The 21592-nt window shown below is 47.2% G+C and overlaps 1 protein-coding gene across 3 annotated transcripts in view; it reads left to right on the top strand.

Moving 5' to 3' along the window:
- Positions 1 to 955: 955 nt before the first annotated feature.
- Positions 956 to 21592, top strand: part of FBLN1 (fibulin 1) — a 117430-nt gene continuing 96793 nt past the window's right edge. For 2 of the 3 annotated variants that reach the window (XM_072843546.1, XM_072843548.1), the window contains exons 1-2: positions 956 to 996; positions 3131 to 3429. In XM_072843546.1, coding sequence (XP_072699647.1) covers positions 971 to 996; positions 3131 to 3429 — 325 coding nt within the window. In that variant the 5' untranslated portion in view covers positions 956 to 970. The remainder of the gene's footprint in view (positions 997 to 3130; positions 3430 to 21592) is intronic. The other variant, XM_072843547.1, reaches the window with a different exon arrangement.

The following is a 21592-nucleotide window of genomic DNA, read 5'->3' as shown; positions in this document are numbered from 1 at the left end:
TTCCCCAAACTAATTACACTGACTCACAGTGTCAGAGTCCGCAAGTCAAGGACAGCACGGCCTGTCACTCATTCATTCAACAAACTTTGAGGGGGTGCTAATAGTGCTAGATATTGTCCTAAGCAGTGAAATTAAAACAAAAGAACACATAGGCCTGTCCTTGTGGGGCTCACATTTGGGCGGGAGGACGGACAATGAATAAGATGAACAAGTAAATGTGTGAGTGAGGGTAGGGATGAGCACTAATGAGCGGAGAAAGGGGGTTAGTGAGCATGTGTTTGAGGAGGCATTCTGTACTTTTCGGTAGGGTGCCTGGTGTCACTGATGCCCTGGGAAGCAGACTGATGAGGACATTAGTGCACAGGGGTTACTCAGGCTGGGCGGTTGGGATCAGTATGTGTGGAAGGAGGGGGAGAAGACAGGATTGGGCAGGGGGAGAAGCTGAGCTGTGACAAGGCCCGACAAAGACATCAGCCAGCCCCACATGGAGCTCGGGACATGGACGAGCCTTCAGAAACGTCTAAAATTAGGCCTTTATACTTTGTGTGGATCAGCTGTTGGACAAGCCTGCCCCTGGAAGGAGACGTGGCCTTCCTCAGCTGAGGCAATTCTCGAAGGGGGCAAGAGCAGCCAGGGATCAGGTCTTCCATTCCTGAAGAGGAACCTGGGCCATGCATCCCAGTGTCCACTATGCCAGGGAAAGCTTTGGCGAGGAGGAGATGTAGAAATGAGAAGCTGAGGGCATGAGGGCCAAAGCCTCTCCAGACAGAGGGGACATCAGATGCAAAGGTCCTGGGGAGGGACAACGCTTGGGAGTTCTAGGAGGCTAGTGTGGCTGGAGCTGAGTCAGTGTAGGAGTGGGGGGAAAGGGAGAAGGGAGGAGCCTACAGGCCTTTGCAAGGATTTTAATGTTCCCTGGGAGTAAGACTGGTGATTTGGAGGATTTTGAGCATGGTGCAATTTGACTTGCATGTGGAGACAACTCTGGCTGCTGCGGTAAGACTGGTGTGTGGGAAGGAAACAGAGATGAAGCAGAGGACAGGAGGGGAGCCCACAGGAATTATCCAAGTGGGGGTGATGGTGGCCTGGAGCCAGATAATGCTGCAGACATGGGGAAGGTTATCTGCTTCTTTTTATTTTTTTTTTAAGATTTTATTTATTTACCCATGAGAGACACACAGAGAAAGGCAGCGACACAGGCAGAGACCTGCTCTCCATCCTGAATTGGAGAAAAGCCTGCTTGCTTGGCTGGTCCAGGCAGGGGTCCATGCAGGATCCCGTCACTCCTGGATCCATTGACTACCAGGCAAGAATGGGCTCCGGGGCTTGCCCCACAGCTGGCAGCATCCCAGATGACTTGAGGCTCTTGGGGCCCAGTTCTCTCTCCTGGGCTGCAAGTTGGCAGGCTAAGGGGTAGGTCCTGGGGTCAGGGGGTCACGGAGCTGTGTGGTCACAGAAGCATCACTGGGGAAGAGAGAGGTTTTCCTGATCTTGACTCAGTCCCGCCAGGCAAGCAAGCCCCAGAAGGGGGACAGAATTCAATCAGACTCCTGATTCCTTCCATATGGAAGCGTGCATGAGACGGGGTGGGGAGGTGTCCCCACTGACACAGGAAGGCGTCGGTGTTTGGTTAGGGGTTTCCTCGGTGCAGAATTAGCTACACTAGCCCGTTTTCTTTCTTTCTTTCTTTAAGATTTTATTTATTTATTTATTTATTTATTTATTTATTTATTTATTTATTTATGAGACACACACACACACACAGAGAGGCAGAGACACAGGCAGAGGGAGAAGCAGGCTCCATGCAGGGAGCCCGATGTGGGACTCAATCCCGTGTCTCCAGGATCACTCCCAGAGCTGAAGGCAGACTCTCAACTGCTGAGCCACCCAGCATCCCCATAGCCGGATTTCTTTTGCTTCTCTCCAGGGCTCCCTGAGCCATGCCTGGCTCGTCCACAATTGCACTGGGGCCCCAGAGGGTCCTGGGGGTTCCCGGGGCTGAGGCCCTCCCCCGTCAGCCTGCACACCCTGGGGGAGCTGGATGGAAACACCTGTTGTGTGACAGGACCCCTGTGAAGTCATGGGGTCCAGTGTGGAGACCTGGGGCCTGTGGGAAGACAAAGGTGCACACTGCTGTCCCTTGGATGCGGGTTCAGGCTCTGTCATTTCACGTGACTTCACACAAGTGGCTTTATCTCTGCGAGGCTCAGTTTCCCCAGCTGCAAAATGGGATCATAGCACTGACCTATCTGTCAGAGTTGCCAAGAGGAGTAAGCGGATGAATGTCCCTGGAGGCGTCATCCCACCACCTGTGGCTTATCATTGGCACACAGAAGCAGTCGGAAACTGTGGGTACGTGGGCTGCAGAGTCACATTCCTGGGGCTCAAATAGCAGCTCTGCCTCTTGCAACCCATGTGCCCTTGGAAAAATGACCTTCCAAGGCCCGTTTCCACATCTATAAAATAGAGATAATAAGCATATCATTGGCCCAGAATTGTGGGAACTAAAAGAGATGGGTCACTAAAGTGCTTGGCACATAGGATAAACGTCATAAATGTTAGCTATTATTATGTAAGGATATACTTGACTAGTGTCTCTCTCTCTCTCTCTCTCAAATAAAAATAAATAAATCTTTAAAAAAGAGGATGGGAAGGCGCCTGGGTGGCTCGGTTGGTTAAGTGTCAGACTCTTGGTTTCAGCTCAGGTCATGATCTCAGGGTCCTGGGATCGAGCCCCACGCTGGGCTCCACGCTCAGGAGGGGGTCTGCTTGAGAGTCTCTCCTACTGCCCCTCCCCCAGCTCTTGCACTCGCTCTCACTCTCTCCCTAAAATAAAAATAAATCCTTAAAAATACGCTGGGGGATATCCAGGGTTCGTGAGCGAGCGCTATACCAGTAATGTATAACGTATAATGAAAGGGCCCAAATCATTGAATATTATAGATTTTGACCAAGGCAAGGAGAAAGTTCTCCATCCAATTTCAAAACTCTGTAAACACTTTTCCATCTCTGTCTCAGAGAAGCCACCTCTCCTTTTAAGAAGCCCTTGAAACCTTTGGAAGGAAATGTCAAATGAGAAAAACTAGCTTGTCCTGACTTGTGAGGCTCAGTTGTTCCTTTTCTCGGTCAGCAGGTCCTCAGGGAGTACTGTCCGTGTGCCTGGCTGGGGACGCCAAGAGACAATGCCCAGGCCCTTGTCCCTACGGGACTCACCGTCGAGGGGCCTCCGGGTACAAGCTCAGACAGACCGGCTGAAATTTCCCGAGTGGCTGGCTGTCTTCCACGCAGAATCTCACCGAAAATGGCCATTCTGGAGGCGTGATCCAACAACCATTTCTTGGAATCGTAAATGTCTGAGGGTTGCTGCAAGACTCTCGATTATCTTGTTTTCTTCACCCATCAGAGCCAAGATTCTAATGCTACATCTGTGTGAGTATCTTTCGGTAATAAGAACCAAATGTTGTCGGTGGGAATGACTGGAAATTACACTGAGGATCAGAATGTGGGGTTTTAGATTCGCTCTTGGAAGGCAGTGCTGAGAAACAAACACACAAGACGTTTTCCCTATAAATCACCTCAGGATGTTGCAATACTCGGGTCTCCTGCCTCCTCCTGTCTCCAGGCATCCGGAAGACTGGGGTGAGGCGCCTTGGGGGAAGGTGTCCCCCAGCTGGTAGGAAATGTCCTGGAGTGCAAATAAAACCTCTAGCCCCCACTTCTGCTCTGAGCTTCTTTTTCTGCTACTAGAAATCTCCACTCAGATGTCCCATAGGCACCTCAGACTCAGTGTGTCCGAACTGGATCATCATTCCCCCCAGATCTGCTCTTCTATCTGCCAATCCCACGTTGGAGAAAGGCACCCGCTGGTCCTGGTCCTGGGCAGGAGATCTAGGACTCTCTCCTGATCTGCCCCTCCACCACCCATGTCACATCCACGTCAACCAAGCGCCGGTCCCCTCTTCTCCATCCCCTTGGCTCCTGTCCTGGTGTGTGTGTGTGTGGGTCCTCTTGCAGAATCTGGACCATTACATCAGCCTCCTCTTGCCCACCTCCGACAGCTTGCTCCCCGCCCCTCCAGCCGAAGGGATCTTTGGAAGAATCCAGATCCCACTTGGCTGTGGCTTTTTTCGAGACCTGAATCTTTCGATGTCTCCACTTGAATTCCACCTTCTGAGAAAAATGTAAAGAACAACAACAACAATATACTCTTATATAGAATTTAGTGTAAGGATGGAAGGGAGCTTCCAGGAATGGCCCTGAGAGCAGGACACCCCCACCCCCCTGTGAGACTGTGCCTCTTCCTCCTTCCTGTGTGCTGCATCCTAGATGATGGAATTGATGGTCTGGTGGCAGGACTCTGGCACCTACGCTGAGCGGGACCCAGGACGCGGAGATGACCCAGATGGGTGAAGGATGTATAGGTAGGAAGACTGAAAGGAAAGTTTCTAGAAAGAGGGACCAGAGGCAGGCAGAACCAGCTTGAGAAGAACCTTGAGCCCTGAGGAGGCCAAGAGGTTGGGCCGATGCCTGTGGGCTGGGGAAGCCAGTTAGCTTTAGCAAGACGGTGGATGGGCCGAGCTGAGCGGTCGACAGGTAGGCCCAGCCACAAGCTCCCCCACGGCCCCTCTCCGAACACCATGGCCTTTCACTTGGGTTTTGTGCTTTCGAATCACGAGAGGGGACAGAGACCACTCTGCCCAGGGTGATCTCTGTCCCTCACCACCTCTCACCTGGGGTGGGCTGCCGGGGTCTGGGCGAGCATCTCCCCGGTGCCTCGAGGCTTGCTCGCTGCAGTCTCCAGGAGCTCTGATGAGTAACAGATTTGTATGATTTGCTTTGTTCCTAGAAGGCAGCCAGGGAATAAATATTTGCTGGGTGAATGCAAAGACCCTACCTCCCTAAGATAGCTCCCCAACCAGTCTGCCCTGAAAGGTAAAACTAGGAAGAAGAGCTCCGTGCGGGTTTTGTCAAGCAGAATCGGGACAATAGTTGAGGCTCGCTGAGTCCCTACTTCACCCTCAGCCTGGATTATCCCGTGTAATCCCGACAACAGCCTGTGAGCTCTACGCCATGCCCCCGCCCATCTGCGGGTGAGAAACTGAGGCCCTGGTCATCGACGTCGCTGGCCCACGGTTGTGCCCTCGGTTGGTAGAGCTAAGACCTGGGGGCGGGCAGGCGGAGGGCCAGGAGGACCGCAAGGGCAGCGGTGCCTCTGCGCCCACCCTATCCAAGCTCAATGTGTGGAGCACTCGCTCGCTCCCCCCCCTCCCCGTGAAGGCCTGGGCTAGCTTCCCCCACCGTGCCTGTGAGCATCCTAAGTCTGCCCTCGAGAGAGAGGTTCGCTGAGAAGATCACAGGGATGCATCCTCTGATCTGACGCCAGCCTCCTCCCCCGACAGCTCCCATTGCCCCAAGCCCTGCCCTCTGCCCCCAGCACCTCCCTTGGCCCTCAGGGAGCTGCAAACAGCTATCTGGGGTGGGGGGGGGAGGCTTCACTCTCTGTTCCTCTAACGTACACAGACCCCCCCCCTTTCCGGGGGCCCCGTCCCCCGGCAGCTCCCAGGAGCGGCCTGCGTTGCAGTCACCAATTTGTCGAACATCCACGGGATCATTCGCCCGTTTCAGTGAACTCATGATCAACGACGTGTGGTTTTCCTTCGGGAAGGCAGGCGTGGGCTCCGGGCCCGGGCGGGTCACAGAACCGCGGGGGGAGCTGGAGGGGCTCCTAAGGCGCCCACTTGTAGCCGCCTCAACCGGAGCCCTGGCCTCCTCTGCGGAGCACGGCCTAATTGGTTCTGCATGGTGTTGTGATGGCCTGTGTCGAAATCAGAGCGAAGGAATTCGGGGGGAATGCTGCTGTCAGAGGCCAGGCTGACTCCCCGCGGACGCCTCCGCTCACCTGGTCCCAATTAGGGGCCTCCCGGTCGTCTGCGTGCCTCGGACCAGATCCTGTCTCTGTGGGCCCTTCGTGGGGTTGTGCTCACCGGGGGGTGCCTGGGTGGCTCAGTGGTGGAGCATCTGCCTTCAGCTCAGGGCCTGACCCCGGGGTCCTGGGATCAAGTCCCTCATTGGGCTCCCTGCAGGGGGCCTGCTTCTCCCTCTGCCTGTGTCTCTGTCTCTCTCCCTGTGTGTCTCGTGAATAAATAAATAAAATCTAAAACAAACAAACACACAGACTGAGACAAGCCCCATGGAACTGAGAATTTGCAGTTGGGCTGCTATACTGGATTTTTTGAGAAGGGACGGAAACTTGCCGAGCCCTGTCTCTCCACCCGCTAGGTGCCTAGCACCCAGGTTCATGAGGCCGACGCTCCTCAGCTGGATGCTTCCAGAAGTGGCTGCCCGGCTGGATTCAAGAAAGAGCTGGACGGAAAATTTGGGAAGAAGCCGTATTTTCCTGCACGGCTCGGGCACCATTTTTGTGTTCTACAAAAATACACTTTGCTATATTTAGGCAGTGCCATTAACAGGACTCTCTCTCTCTCTCTCTCTCTCTCTTTCTCCTCAAGAATGTTTGTCAGTTTGTTTTTGCCATTCGATATTTTGTCCTGCCACCTGGGGAAATCATCAAGCACTTGCATTCCTGAATCAACTTTTCCTGCTGTTAGCTAATTAAAATAAACCTCTGGCCAGATCGCAACCTTCTAGCGGTGTCAGTGGAAAGTACTGGTGCATGTTTTCCCCGCCTGGGGTGGAGAGGTGTTGCTGGAGTTCCTGGCGCGGCTGCTGTGTGCCAGGCACTGTGCTGGTCACCATCTGCGCTTTTGGTCACTTGGGGCTCCTGTCCGCCGTGCGTGACGGGAGCAGCGGTCACTGTTGCACCAGGTTCTAGAGGACAAAACCAAACCCTGGGTGTCAAGCCACAGCTGCGGGGGGTGTGGGGACACTGAGATCGAATGCAGGTTTATTTGGCTCTAAGTTCTGTATTGAACACAACAGTCAGGTAGAGCTGGAGAGACAGACGCTCACGTGGGCACTCGCTCCCAAAGGTCTAAGGACCTTATTTTAACGTGGAATTCCACGGGGCATCTAACTGCTCCTGGAAGTGCCCTCCATGGAGGGGGCCCTGTCCTGGGGCTCGAGGGAGTGGCCCTCTCTCTCCCAGTGGTCCCGCACCCCACCAACACCACGGTGAGAAGTCCTCCTGGCTTCTGGCCCTCAGACCAAATGGAAGGGACAATGAAGTTGCCCTCGCTGTTCCCAGGGGCCCCGGGACTACAGTTGTCAATTAGAAGAAGCCCCCAGGTCCTACTCCCAACACAGAGCTTGGTAAGTTGGGAAAAATTGCCTGCTCCCTGGACGGGCCTAGTCCTTTGCCAGCTTGCAGAGGGTGGCATCCGGGCCACCACGCACCCTCAGCCTGGCATCTGTGTGCAGTCAACAGCTTTGCACCGTGCAGTGCTGACTTCCCTGAACAAGGCAGCTGTCAATCACAAGAGCACAGCCACGTCTTCCAGAACCTGCCCTTTTTAATTTTATTTTATTGATTTTATTTATTTATTCATGAGAGACACACAGAGAGAGGCAGAGACACAGGCAGAGGGAGAAGCAGGCTCCCTGTGGGGAGCCCAATGCAGGACTCGATCCTGGGACCCTGGGATCATGCTCTGGGCTGGAGGCAGACGCTCAACCACTGAGCCACCCAGGCATCCCAGGACCTGCCCTTCGGCCTCAGGGCCTGACAAATGACAACAGAGACACAAGGAAATAGGTTGTGTTGTCCTGCTCTTACAGTGTGCCAGGCACACAATCTTGTTTAGCCTGTGCCACCATCCTAGGAGGTAGGTTGTGTTATTATTTCCATTTACCGGATGGGGACACCGAGGTTGTTATTGGAGAGTACAGAACCGTGGGTCCAAGGTTCTATTAAAAACACAAATCTGACTCCATGACTGTCTCTGCCCTTCTGGGCATCAGTGCAGCCAAGTGTCCTGGGGCCCCCGCACCCACACTGCCCCAGTGGCACTCAGAAAACCCTGTCATACCTCTGAACCTTGGTATAGACCGTCTGTCCGCCAGACTATCCCTCTCCATCTGGTCTACCTGCCAAACGCCTCTTCTTCATCTTTCAATACCTATGTCAGGAGTAATGGTTTTGATCTTTTCCAAGAACAGCTCCCTCCTTCCTTCTTCTGGGCCCTGAGCTCCGACCACACGCAGTTGTCCAGGGACGTCTTGCAGCTTCTCTGTGTTCACTGTCCTCAGTCAGTGGTGGGTCCTGAGATCCCGGGCACATCCCAGAGGAGGTGTTGCATGTGTATGTCTAGGTTCAGAGGGAAGGGCTTGGTCTGAGCTGTGAATCTGGGAGTGAGGGACAAAGAGATGGTAACTGGATCTGCAGGAGAGGAAGCATGGACTCAGGAGAGAGAGTGGGCAGGGAAGAGAGAGGATCCAAAACCCAACCCAGGTCCCACCCGTAGCCAGTGGGACAGGAGAAGCCCCAGGGGAGGGAGGGTCACAGAAGGGACCCCCAGGAAGGGGGTGCTGTGAGGAAGAGGGAGTGGTTCCCATGTCGAATGGCCTCCTTGTGGAGGCAGAAGCTTTTTTTCTACCTGCACTGTGCCCTTCCACGCACTGGTGCCCTTCCATGCACTAACAATGGAAACACAGAAATACCCATCCGGTTTTCCTAAAGCAGGTGTTAATTTGTTTTCGGGATATCAGGCCACTTTCTGGAGTTAAACATGGGTGAATGTGTCCGACTGCAAGAGGCTCATGCGGTCCCCAGGGGATCCGTGGCAGCAAACAACTGTGAAGTCAGATGAAACACCCAGATGTGCTGTTCTACTTGGAAGGGGGGAGAAAAGCCGGCTGTGCTCACTGTGGCTTTGTTTGGCTTTTAAAAACACTGATTGGTCAAAGTGAGTGATGTTTTCCAGATGCTCCCATCTCCTCTAGCCTGGAGTCCGGCTGGCCAGCTGGGCCTCCGCCGTAGGCCTCTCCTTTGGTCCCCTCTCCCGGGCAGCCAGACGGCCTTCCCCGGGCCCACTGCCATCAGCCTCGCTGTGGCTGCGGCTGGGACCTCGCTTCCTGCTGTAAAGGAGGGGTGGGCAGGTGGCACCCATGGGCACTTCCAGCTCTCGTGCTATGCTTGTGTACCTCCTGGGCTGGTGCTCACCTCAGAATCAAAGGCAGGCACTCAAGGACCCCCACTGGGTTAGCAGTAGCAATGCCTTTTGATTGAAGAGTGCTTTATAATCTTTATTTTATTTTTAAAAGATTTTATTTATTTATTTATTTATTTATTTATTTATTTATTTATTTATGAGAGACACAGAGAGGCAGAGACACAGGCAGAGGGAGAAGCAGGCTCCCTGCAAGGAGCCTGATATGGAACTCGATCCTGGATCCCAGGATCACACCCTGAGCCGAAGGCAGATGCTTAACCACTGAGCCACCCAGGTGTCCCCATAATCTTTTTTTTTTTAAGATTTTTATTTTATTATTTATTTGAGAGGGAGAAAGAGAGAGAGCACATGAGCAGGGAGAGAGAGAGAAGCAGACTCCCCACTGAGCAGGGAGCCGGACCTAGGGCTTAACCCCAGAACACAGGGATCATGACTTGAGCCAAAGGCTGACACCCAACTGAGCCACCCAAGTGCCCCAAAAAGTGCTTCATAATTTTCAGAGACACCACCCACAGGTCTGTCCTGAGCTGCCTGCCCGGCCCTGTCTCCCTGGGCACTGCCGGTGCTGTTCACGGTCCCGTTGCCTTGGTAAACCCACTCCCGCCAAAGTTGGTCCCATGCTTGTCTCTTCCTCTGGGCTGCTGTCCTTTGGAATTTATCACACATCAACTTCAATCGATGGATAGTTTTCTTCTTTTAGAGTTAAAAAAAAAAACAAAACTTTCCTAGATTCTGGTACTTGAAGAAATTGGTGAGACACCTATGTTAAAATTTCTTTTTAACCTTTTCTTTTGAAATAGTCATAGAGTCACAGGAAGTTGCAAAAATAGCACACAGGCTTTTCTGCTTCTGGGAAGATGGAGTAGATATGCTTTTCCTTATTCCTCCCACTAAGTACTAAAAGTAATGTTCAGTTAAAAACTGAACATTTTATACAAGATGATTCTAAACAATGGAAAGAAGCAGGAAAGCCGACAAGGGGCCTCAAGACCCAAGAAACAACACGGGTGGTGAGTTCCCTGCGTTCTCTTTTGCCGTATCCTAGACTTGGAGCCGAGGAAGCTGCCATCTGGAAATGCCAGCAGGCACAGGCAACCAGAAGCCCAACAAAAGCCTGTTCTCTCTAGCCAAAGGACCGAGAAGAGGCAGCCCAGCAAGACAGAAAACTTTTAGACAAAAACTGCCCTATTTTAGCTAAGCGCACAGAAGAAAACATGGCATTGCGCACACACCCACCCCAGGCTGCAATGAGGGGCCTCAACATCCCCACTGGGCTGGTGTCAGAGATGGCCGAGTGGGGAGCCAGGACTGCCATCCCTGCCAGCTGGTAACGAGGCCCCTCTCCTGTGGTGTCAGTCTCAACGTCTACCCCACCTCGGCAGGGCCAAAAGCATTTTTCCTCCTCCCCATGTGGCTTTTGTCAGAGGAGGCCAAGTAGAGTTAGGACCTTCACCATGTCCCAATAGTAACAGGTCACCCTCCCCTTACCCCAACCCGGGCTCCAGGTGCAGAGAGGTAACAAAGCCTCTCTATCCGTCCCAGCCAGGGAGATTTCAGGGGAGGCTCAACAGGGAGCCAGAACGCCTACCCAACCCCCCAGAGGGGATGGGAAGCCTCCACCTTGGGTGTCAATGAAGGCTGAGTGGAAAACGAGGATGTCTATCTCCACCTGGCAATAATGAGGCAGGGCCCCTGCTTCCCTGGCCAGAATGGTATGAGAGAAAGCCAGCTGAAACAGAAGGTTTAAATAAGACCCAGAATTGCATACGTAATATGAGAATGCCCAGGTTTCACTTGAAAATCACTCATCATACCAAGAACCAGAAAGATCTCAAATAGAATGAAAAAAGACAATAAATAGATACCAACCAGGGGCACCTGGGTGGCTCAGTGGTTGGGCATCTGCCTTTGGGTCAGGGCGTGATCCTGGAGTCCTGGGATTGAGTCTTGCATCGGGTTCCCCACGGGGAGCCTGCCTCTCTCTCTGCCTATGTCTCTGCCTCTCTTTCTGTGTCTCTCATGAATAAATAAATAAAATGTTTTAAAAAAATAGATATCAACCCTGAGATGGCAGAGGTGTTACATAATCTGGCTAAGATTGCAAAGCACCTATTGATAAAAATGCTTCAGCAAGCAATTATGAGTATGCTCAAGGCAAATGAAAAATAGTAAGTCTCAGCAAAGAAATAGGAGATAGATGAAGGAAAGAATCTGTGAGGTCCAAATCATCTGATTTGGACAACTGAGGGAGAACAGATTGGAGGGGGGCGGGAATGAACAGAGCCCCAGTGATCCATGGGATTATAACAAAGATCAAATACTGTTACATAAGAGTCTTGGAAGGGGAAGAGAAAGAGGGTGGGGTAGAAATAATAACTGAAAAGTTCCCAAATTTGGCAAGAAACATAAACTATAGCTTCAATAAGGTGAGCGAATTCCAAATATGATAAATTTAAAGAAATACACACCAAGACACATCATAGTCAAAATTCTGAAAAGTAAAGACAAAGACAAAATTCTTGAAAGAAGCAGGAGGAAAAGGACATTCTACCTATAGGGGAAACCATTCCAACAACAGCAGACTCCTCATCAGAAATCACAAAGGCCAGAAGAAAGTGACATGATATTTAACAGGACCGAAAGGAAAAATTCAGAATTCTGTACACAGGGAACATATTCTTGAAATGAAAGAGAAACCAAGACATTATCAGACGAAGAAAAACTAAGAGGAATTTTTCTCAGCCAAACTATCCTAAAATAATTGCTAAAGGAAGTTTTCTAAACCGAAAGGAAACAAGAAAATGAAGAACCTTCTAACACCGGGAAAGCAAGCAAAGGGATGGGAAAATACGATGAGTGTTCCTTCTCCTCTTGAGTTTTCTAAATTATGTTTGACACTGAAGCAAAAACTGGCTAATGTGGTTTCAAATATATGTAGAGGGAATATTTAAAACAACTATAAATGAGAGAGAGAGTAAAGGAACCTGAAGGAAGGTACAATTTCTACACTTCATTCTGATCAAAGTGAAGTGATACCAATATAGATTGTGATGAGCTATGTATATATGATGTAATACCTAAAGCAACTACAGAAACAGTTATACAAAGCAATATATTAAAAAACATGATAAACAAATGAAAATGTAACCAAAAAAATATTCAAGTAACTCACAGGATGATGGGGGGAAACAGAGAAATGAAAAAAAAAAATAGAACAAATATAAAAGAAAAACAAAAGGGAGACATAAGCCCTAATATGTCAGTAATTAGATTAAATGTAAATGGTCATTTACCATGTGAAGACCACTAATGGACAGAAATAGGCAATTAAAAGATGAGAGTAGCAGAGTGGATTAAAAAAATTTTTTTTTAATTTTATTATTTGAGAGAGAGAGAGAGATTGCGGGGAGTAGGGAGCAGAGGTTGAAGGACAAGTTGAGGGAAAGAATCCCAATCAGACTCCACACTGATCTCAGAGCCCAAAGCAGGGCTCAATGCAGAGCTCAATCTCACTACCCCAAGTCCACAACTCCAGCCAAAATCAAGAGTCAGAGGGTCACCCAGGCACCTCAGCATAATGGATTTTTTTAAATGACCTAACTATATGCTGTCCACAAGAAACTCACAATGGTAAAGGCAGGTTAGAATCAAAAGGGTAGAGAAAGATCCTGTAAATATTAATCAAGGAAAGCAGATGGCTGTATTTTTTTTAAAGATTTTATTTATTCACGATAGACATAGAGAGAGAGAGGCAGAGACACAGGCAAAGGGAGAAGCAGGCTCCCTGCAGGGACCCCAATGCGGGACTTGATCCCAGGACCTCAGGATCGCTCCCTGGGCCAAAGGCAGGTGCCAAACCACTGAGCCACCCAGGGATCCCCCAGATGGCTGTATTAATAATATCAGATGAAGTAGATTTCAGAGCAAAGCAAATTACTGGAGATAGGGATTATATGATGATAAAAGGACAGATCCAACAACAAGAGACACCAATTCTGAATGTGCAATAACAGAGTTGCAAAATATGTGAAAGAAAAATGGATAAGATTGAGAAAAGAAATAGATAAATCTACATTTATATATTTGGGGACTTCAACATGCCTCCTTAATGATTGATAGAATAGCCAGACAAAATATCAACAGAGATACAGAACTCAATGACACAACTGACCAACAGGAGCTAAACAACATTTATAGAACAGCCTACCCAGCAAAAGCAGGACACACATTCTTTTAATTGCCAGGAAACATGCAACAAGACAGACCATATATCCTGGGCCATAACACAGACCTCAAAAAAATTAAAAGAATTGAAGCCATACGGTGTGTTCTCTAATCACAATGGAAGCCAACTGGAAACCAATGACCAAAAGCTAAAAGGAAAATCTCCAGACACTTGGAAAGGAAACAACATGCTTCTAAATAATCCATAGGTCAAAAAGGAAGTCTCAAGGGAAGTAAAAAAAAATACATTGAGCTGAATTAAAATAAAAATATATCAAAATGTGAGAGAAACAGCTAAAGCAGTGCCGAGAGGGAAATTTATAGCACTATATGCATATGTTAGTAAAGAGGAATAACCTTGAATCAATAATCTAGGATTCCACCTCAAGAATCTATAAGAGGAAGAGAAAAAAATAAACCCAAAGAAAGCAGACGTAAGGAAATAATAAAGATCAGAAATCAGAAGACAGAAGAAAAAAATTTAAGCAGAGAAAAATCTATAAAACAAAGAGTTGGTTCTTTGAGAAAATAAAATAACTCAGTAAAACTGACAAATTACAGAGAATATACAAGTTGCCAACATCTGGAATGTAATAGAGACTATCACTCCAGAACCTGCTTTTAAGGGTTAATAAGGGAAATATATGAACAACTGTACACAAGTAAATTTGACACATTAGATGAAAGGGGCCATCTTCTCCAAAAACACATACTAATCACAAATCCTCAATATGAAACAGATCATTTGGACAGCCCTATAACTATTAAGAAAAATGAATTCATTGTTTTAAAATTCGTAAAAAAAAAAAAAAAGAAAGAAAGAACTTTCCAGACCCAGATAGTTTTACTGAAAAATACTACCAAATGTTTAAAGAAGAATTAACGGGACGCCTGGGTGGCTCAGTGGTTGAGCATCTGCCTTTGGCTCAGGGAGTGACCCAGGGATCCTGGGATTGAGTCCCACATCGGGTTCCCTGCAGGGAGCCTGCTTCTCCCTCTGCCTGTATCTCTGCCTCTCTCTGTGTGTCTCTCATGAATATATAAATAAAATCTTTACAAAAAAAAAGAAAAAAGAAGAAGAATTAACATTAATTCTACACAGTCTCTTCCAGGAAATAGAAGGAGGAACACCTCAAATTTGCTTTTTTGAAGTTAGTATTATACTGATATCAAAACAAGGTAAAGGACAATAAAAAAAAAGAAACAAAATAATTATGGACCAAATATCCTTCATGAATTTAGATACAAACATCCCTAACGAAATATCCCTAAGTAAGTAGAATTTAGCAATATAAAAAGAATTATACACCATGACACATGGGGTTTATAACACATGGAGTTTATTTCAGAAATGAAATCTGGTTCAATATTTCAGAATCAATCAATGCACAAACTAATGAGCTAAAGAAGAAAAATAATATGATCATATCAACTGATGCTGAAAAAGCATATGACAAAATTCAACCCCATTCATGAAAGAACTCTCAGAAAAAAGAAATAGAGAGGGGTTTCCTCAACTTGATGAAGAGCATCTACAAAAACCCTGCAGCTAACCTCAAACTTAATGGTACCAGACTGAATGCTTCCCCCCTAAAGTCGGGAACAAGGCAAGGTCTGCTCTTACCATTCTCACTCACCATGATATTGGAAGTTCTAGCCAGTATATTAAAGCAAGAAAAGGAATAAAGAACATTACAGATTGGAAAAGAAAAAATAATACTGTCCCTATTCACAAATGGCATAATTTGCAAGAAAAATTCCAAGAAATCTGCAAAAACAAAAAACAAAAAACAAAAACCCTAGCACTAATAAGTGAGTTCAGCAGTATCTCAGAATACAAGATAAATACACAGAAATCTATTTTTCCTGTGTATTAGCAATGAATATGTGAACGCCAAAACTAAAAATATAGTATCATTTATAACCACTCAAAAATATGGAATACATAGGTATACACCTAGTAGAACATATACAGGATGAAATTTATATAATGCTGATGAAATAAATTACATAAGAGTTAAGTAAATGTAGAGACATACCTTGTTCATGGATTGGAAGACACAGCACAGTAATGACGTCAATTCTCTCCAAACGGACATACATGTTTAATGCAATTCCTTTTAAAACCCCAACAAGATATAGACAATTTATAGATACAGACAAGATTGTTCCAAAATCTATAGGGAAAAATAAAGAAACTCGAATAGAGAAAACAGTTTTGAAAGGGAAGAATAAAGTGAGGGAGAATCCACATACCCAGTTTGAAGACTTATTCTACAGTTAAAGCAATTGAAACTATTTTATCAACAGAGGCAAAGACACATAGATCAACAGAACAGAATAAAGAGCCTAGAAATAGACCCATTCGATTATGTCCAACTGACTTTTGGTAAAGGCATAAAAGAATCCCATAGAGGAGAGATAGCCTTTTCTACAAACGATGCTGAAGCAGCTGGACATCCATCAGCAAATTATTTTTTTAACATTTTATTCTTTTATTCATGAGAGACACAGAGAGAGAGAAGCAAAGACATAGGCAGAGAAAGAAGCAGGCTCCACGCAGGGAGCCCAATGTGGAACTCGATCCTGGATCCTGGGATCACTCCCTAAGCCAAAGGCAAATGCTCAACCACTGAGCCACCCAGATGTCCATCTCTCAGCAAACAAACAAACAAACAAACATCAACCTAGGTTTCCCATCCATTAAAAAATTAACTCAAAATGGACCACAAACTTATGTGTGAAACGTAAAACTTTAAAATTTTTTTCCCGAAATTTTTCTTTAAATTCTAGTTAGGTAACACATAGGGTACTGTTGGTTTCAGGACTGGAATTAAGCTTTTTCTTTTTTCTTTTTTTTTTTTTTTTTTAAAGATTCTATTTATTTATTCATGAGAGACACAGAGAGAGAGAGAGAGGCAGAGACACAAGCAGAGAAAGAAGCAGGCTCCATGCAGGGAGCCCAATGTGGGACTCGATCCCGGGTCTCCAGGATCATGCCCTGGGCCAAAGGCAGGCGCTAAACTGCTGAGCCACCCAGGGATCCCTCAGGACTGGAATTAAAGTGTAAAACTGGGCAGCCCGGGTGGCTCAGCGGTTTAGAGCCACCTTTGGCCCAGGTTGTGACCCTGGAGACCCGGGATCGAGTCCCGCATCTGGCTCCCTGCATTGAGCCTGCTTCTCCCTCTGCCTGTGTCTCTGCCTCTCTCTCTCTCTGTGTCTCTCATGAATAAATAAATGAAATCTTTAAAAAATAAATAAAGTGTAAAACTTTTAGAAAAATGCATGGGAGAAAAATCTTTGTGATCTGGGACTAGGCAAAGAGTTCTCAGAAGTGACATCCACAGCGTTACTCAGTAAAGGGGACGTTCATAAATTTGACTCATTAAAATGTAAAAGTTTTGCTCTGTGAAACATCCTGTTAAAAAGATAAGAAGGCAAGCTACAGACTAGGAAGAAATATTTCCAAATCACATATCCAACAAGGACTAGTATATAGAAGATATCAGGAAATCTCCAAAACCAAACCAAAACAAAACCACCTCAACAATGAACAAACTCCAAACAATTCAATTAGAAAATGAAGAAACATTTCATCAAAGAAAATATACATAAAACAACTAGGCATATGAAAAGATGGTCGATATCCTTAGTCATCAGAAAAACACAGATGAAAACCATAGTGAGATGGTTCAGTATGCAGCTATGAAAATGACTAAAAAAACAACAAAAATAGTGACAACACCAACTGCTGGTGAGGATGTGCAGAAACTGCATACTTGTACATGGCTAATGGGAACGTAAAATGATATCACCAGTCTGGAAAATCATTTGGCATTTTCTTTAAAAATTAAATATTCAACTACCATATGCACTCCTGCAAGCAATTGTCTTCCTGGGTATTTATCCCAGAGAAATGAAGATTTATGTTCACACAAACTCCTGTACCCCAATGTTTGTAGCACCTTTACTCTTAGTGGCCCAAACTGGAATAACCTGGATGACCTTGTGCATTCACTGAGCATGTCAATCTGTATGGAGGACCTTTAACAGATTGAGGGGCTCCTTTCCATCCTGAGTTTGCTGAAACTTTTTATCATGAATAGACATTGAATTTGTGAAATGCTTTGTGTGTGTGTGTGTGTGTGTGTGTATACATATATATATGAACAATTATATAATTTATGTCATTTGGTGAATTATACTGATTAGTTTTTAGATGTTAAACATACACTGCATTTCCATGATAACTCCAACTTGGTCATGATGTATTGTCCTTTTTTTTTTAAATTTTTTTTATTTTTTTATTTAGAAGGACGGAGGGGCAGAGGGAGAGAGAGAATCCTAAGGAGGCTCCATACCCTCAGGGTAGAGCCCCAGGTGGGGCTTCTTCTTTTATAATGTCTTCATTTAAGTAATTTTTTTTTTATCATTTAAGTAATCTTGACATCCATTGTGGGGCTTGAACTCACAATCCCAGGATCAGGAGTGGACTGCTCCACCCACTGAGCCATCAGGCGCCCTGATGTGTTACCCTTTTGATACCCTGCTGGATGTGATTTGACATATCTTGTGAAGGATTATTTATGTCTGTATTCATGGGATGCCCAGCTGCAATTTCCTTTTCTTCTATGATTCTTGTCTGGTTTCAGCAAGAGAGTGATGTTGGCCTTTTAAAACGGGTTGAGAAGTATTCCCTTCTCTGTTTTCGGAGTTTGTGAGCAATAGGTGTCATTTTTATCTCAAATGTTTTGTTAATCTTTGAATCTCCCCTCTAACCATCGGTCCCTCTACCGATACAGTACGTACTCAGCACATGCAGAATGAATGAATTTTGCTTCTGGATCAATGGTTACAAATTGGAATGGCTTCCAGTCTGCACCAGTGAGATCAACAGGTGGAGCAGCCGAGTCTGTAATAGGGAGTGGTGGGGTCTGTGGCTAGAAAGCAAAGCATTCGAGTTCAAACTTTTAATTTTATATGCTTTTAAAATATTTCATTTATTCATTTGAGAGAGAGAGAGAGAACAAGCAGGGGCGGGGAGAGGGAGAAACAAGCTCCTCACCAAGCAGGGAGCCCAACGTGGGGCTTGATCCCAGGACCCCGGGATCACGACCTGACCTGAAAGCAGACGCTTCCCCAACTGAGCCACCCGGGAGCTCCACCCCAAATTCAAACTTTTAAAGAAAACTTCTTTGTGGATCTTGGCTGCAGACCTTTGGTTTGCAACCCCTATAAGCAATTCTAGTTCCAGTTTTGCTAAGACTTGGAGACGAGAAGAGAGAGCGCTTTGCGAACCCTGAGTCATACTCAGAAATTAAAAATGTGTACACATGGCTCTGTCTATTGCCTTCTTTGCACTGTCTCACCCTGTTTCTCTGCCTCACTCCTCTCTCTCTCTTAGGGCCCTGAGATCACAAAGTTCCAATAAAGCATTAGCATGTTTTAAACCAAAAGAGAGGGACATCCTGGCTTCATGCAGCCGCTGCCCAGCAAAGGTGTAGCTACTTGTCCCAAGGTTCGGGCGGCTGGGTAACACCTGCTCCCGTTCTCTCCGATACAGGTCCCGGTAGGAGTCCCGCTGGCAACACGCGGTGTTTGGGCCGCATTTTGTGGCTAGCGGGCCAGGCGTGTGCAGGAGCTGGAGTTCTGGGTTGTCCTGATGCCTCCGTTCCACACCCCCAAGTGTTTGGGGGAGCAGATCCACTGAGGGGCGTTCACAGAACTTGGGGTCATTGGTCCAAGACTGCTGGGGCCCCTCTCCCCCTCTCTCCATCTTCTTCTGAGTTTCACTCCTGGAAAGAGTCAATCAGCAAACCCTTAGTGTGTGTCTGTCTGTCCGTGGGGATCCCATGTGCTGGGTGCTCAGGGATGAGCCAGACACAGCCCTGCTCTCTCTCTCTCTTTTTATTATTTTATTTTTGTTCACGAGAGACACACAGAGAGAGGCAGAGACACAGGCAGAGGAAGAAGCAGGCTCCATGCAGGGAGCCCCATGCGGGACTCGATCCCAGGACCCCAGGATCACGCCCTGGGCCAAAGGCAGGGGCTAAACCACTGAGCCACCCTGTGTCCCCACAGCCCTGCTCTTGAAGACAGACGACTGTGTCCCGTCATCATCAGGACCAGAAACGATCAAAGAGAAACATAATGAAATAGGCTCACACTCCGTTTTTAAAGGCAAGGAAATCTATCGTATGTGCTGACAATCTCTCCATTCGAAATTGTCAAAATAAAAAACAAGCTTGTCGCCCGAAGGGAGCAGCGTCAAACCCAGGGATAGCGTAGCGGCTCATGTGGGAAAGCCAGTTCTTTCCCAAACACCCTCGATCACTGAGTGGTTAACTGTGCGGTGTTTTTCAAGGGAGGTTGGGAGGTTCTGGGACAGCACAGAGGTCACACTGGCAGCCTGGCCCCTCCCTTGGGGTCTCAGAGGCGATGTCACTACTTTGAAACGATTTCTTTTTTTTTTTTGATCGGCTCTAAAGTCTTACGAATTGTGGATCACCATGAACAAATTCTGACTCGGGTCTCGAAAGTAGGGGTCGTGTCTGGACGGGCTGTTTCATTTTTCTATTAACGTTTAAAAAATATATTTCGCATTTTCCCTGGCTCAGAGGGAAGTCATAAGATCTCAGAATTGCCAACAGATGCTCGCTTTCTAGAATGTGAGCGTGTGGGGAAGTTTTATTAAAGTGATTTTCGTGTGCAGAAAAAGATTAGGCATGTATAAAACCTGCCATAAAATATACGCTCATTCTCTGGGGGGATGTCTCAGATTCGATTCCAGGGTTCAGTCATCCATAGATGATGATGGCCTTTAATATATGCGCATATTTTTTTTCCATTTTTGGCTTTGGGCTTGTTTTTTTGTTTGTTTGTTTGGCCTATGTCCCCCCTGTGACTTCAAATGGCTAAAACTCAAACCTGGGAAACTGGCATTTGAGATTAGGCATAGAATTGTGAGACTGTATACCTCCCAATTTTCTCATGTGTTTGGATGGCCTCAGCTCCAATGTTCTTGCACGCCAGTAACGAACATGTGCTGGGAGCAGAGCAGGTTGTTAAAAGTGCTTGCCAAATGCACTTCTAAAGCTAACCCCATTAGGGGAAAAAAAGAAATAGCATTACAGCATATTGGCTTGAAAGCAGTTTACCCCATGGTTGGCCCCCAAATGTTTCTCATTAAGGATCTTCCCCCAAGGGCAGGCCCAGGACTCGTTTCTACCTAATTTCCAGCCCCAAGTTCAGTGTCCAACAGCGTTAGGTGCTCAGTCAACATCGGCTAAAATGGACTCTTTGAAAATGTTCAACACCAAGAGGTGTGTTAAATGGACAGGTCCCCATGGAGTGTGATCCATGCCTCTGGGCAAAGGACACCATACTGCCTTTCATTTTTTTTTTTTTTTTTAAGATTTTGTTTATTTGAGAGAGAGAGAGAGAGAGAGAGTGAGTGGGAGGGAGAGGGAGAGAAAATCTGAAGCAGAGTCTGCACAGGGCGCAGAGCCCGACGAGGAGCTCCATCCCACAACTTTAAGCCGAAACCAAGAATTGGATGCTTGCTTAACTGACTGAGCCATCCAGGCATCCCTGCCTTTCATTTTCTTCTTTTTTTTTAAGACTTTATTTTTATTTATTCATGAGACACACACACAGAGAGGCAGAGACACAGGCAGAGGGAGAAGCAGGCTCCTTGCAGGGAGCCCGATGGGGACTCGAACCCAGGACTCCGGGATTGCGCCCTGAGCCAAAGGCTGATGCTCAACCGCTGACCTGCTCATAGGCATCCCTGTCTTTCATTTTCAACTATAACTTTTGGAACTCTGAGCAGACAGGGCCTTAAAATCCAAAAAGCTGCTTTGCTTGAAGGGAGGGATTCCAGAGAGGGAAGGAAGAGAGCTCTGATGCTGCCACGTTCCTGGGTAGTGTCTGCACCCCACTCCCCTTGTCTCTGTCAGGACTTGCTGGGGGGCGACTGACTCCCAGGAGAAGTCTGGGGTAATCCTGAAGGACAGGAACCTTGCCTTCTGGGAGGCCCTGGGCGGTGGGCTGGAGGCCGTCCGGAAGCCGGGGCAGGGAGGCTTCTCTCTAGAACGTCCTCTGTTTCTCCGGTTGGTGGTTCTCACCTCTTCTTCAGGACTCCAGTCGGATGTCCCATCTGTGGGGGGACCGCACAGCCCCAGACTGGGTCACCTGTCTCCTCTCCTCGTCTCCACCTGCCATGGACAAATCTCTAGGGA

The sequence above is a fragment of the Canis lupus genome, chromosome 11, assembly GCF_048164855.1.
Source record: "Canis lupus baileyi chromosome 11, mCanLup2.hap1, whole genome shotgun sequence".
Lineage (NCBI taxonomy): Eukaryota > Metazoa > Chordata > Mammalia > Carnivora > Canidae > Canis > Canis lupus.
The sequence above is the reverse complement of the archived record's forward strand: the minus strand, read 5'-3'. Positions and strand labels throughout refer to the sequence as shown.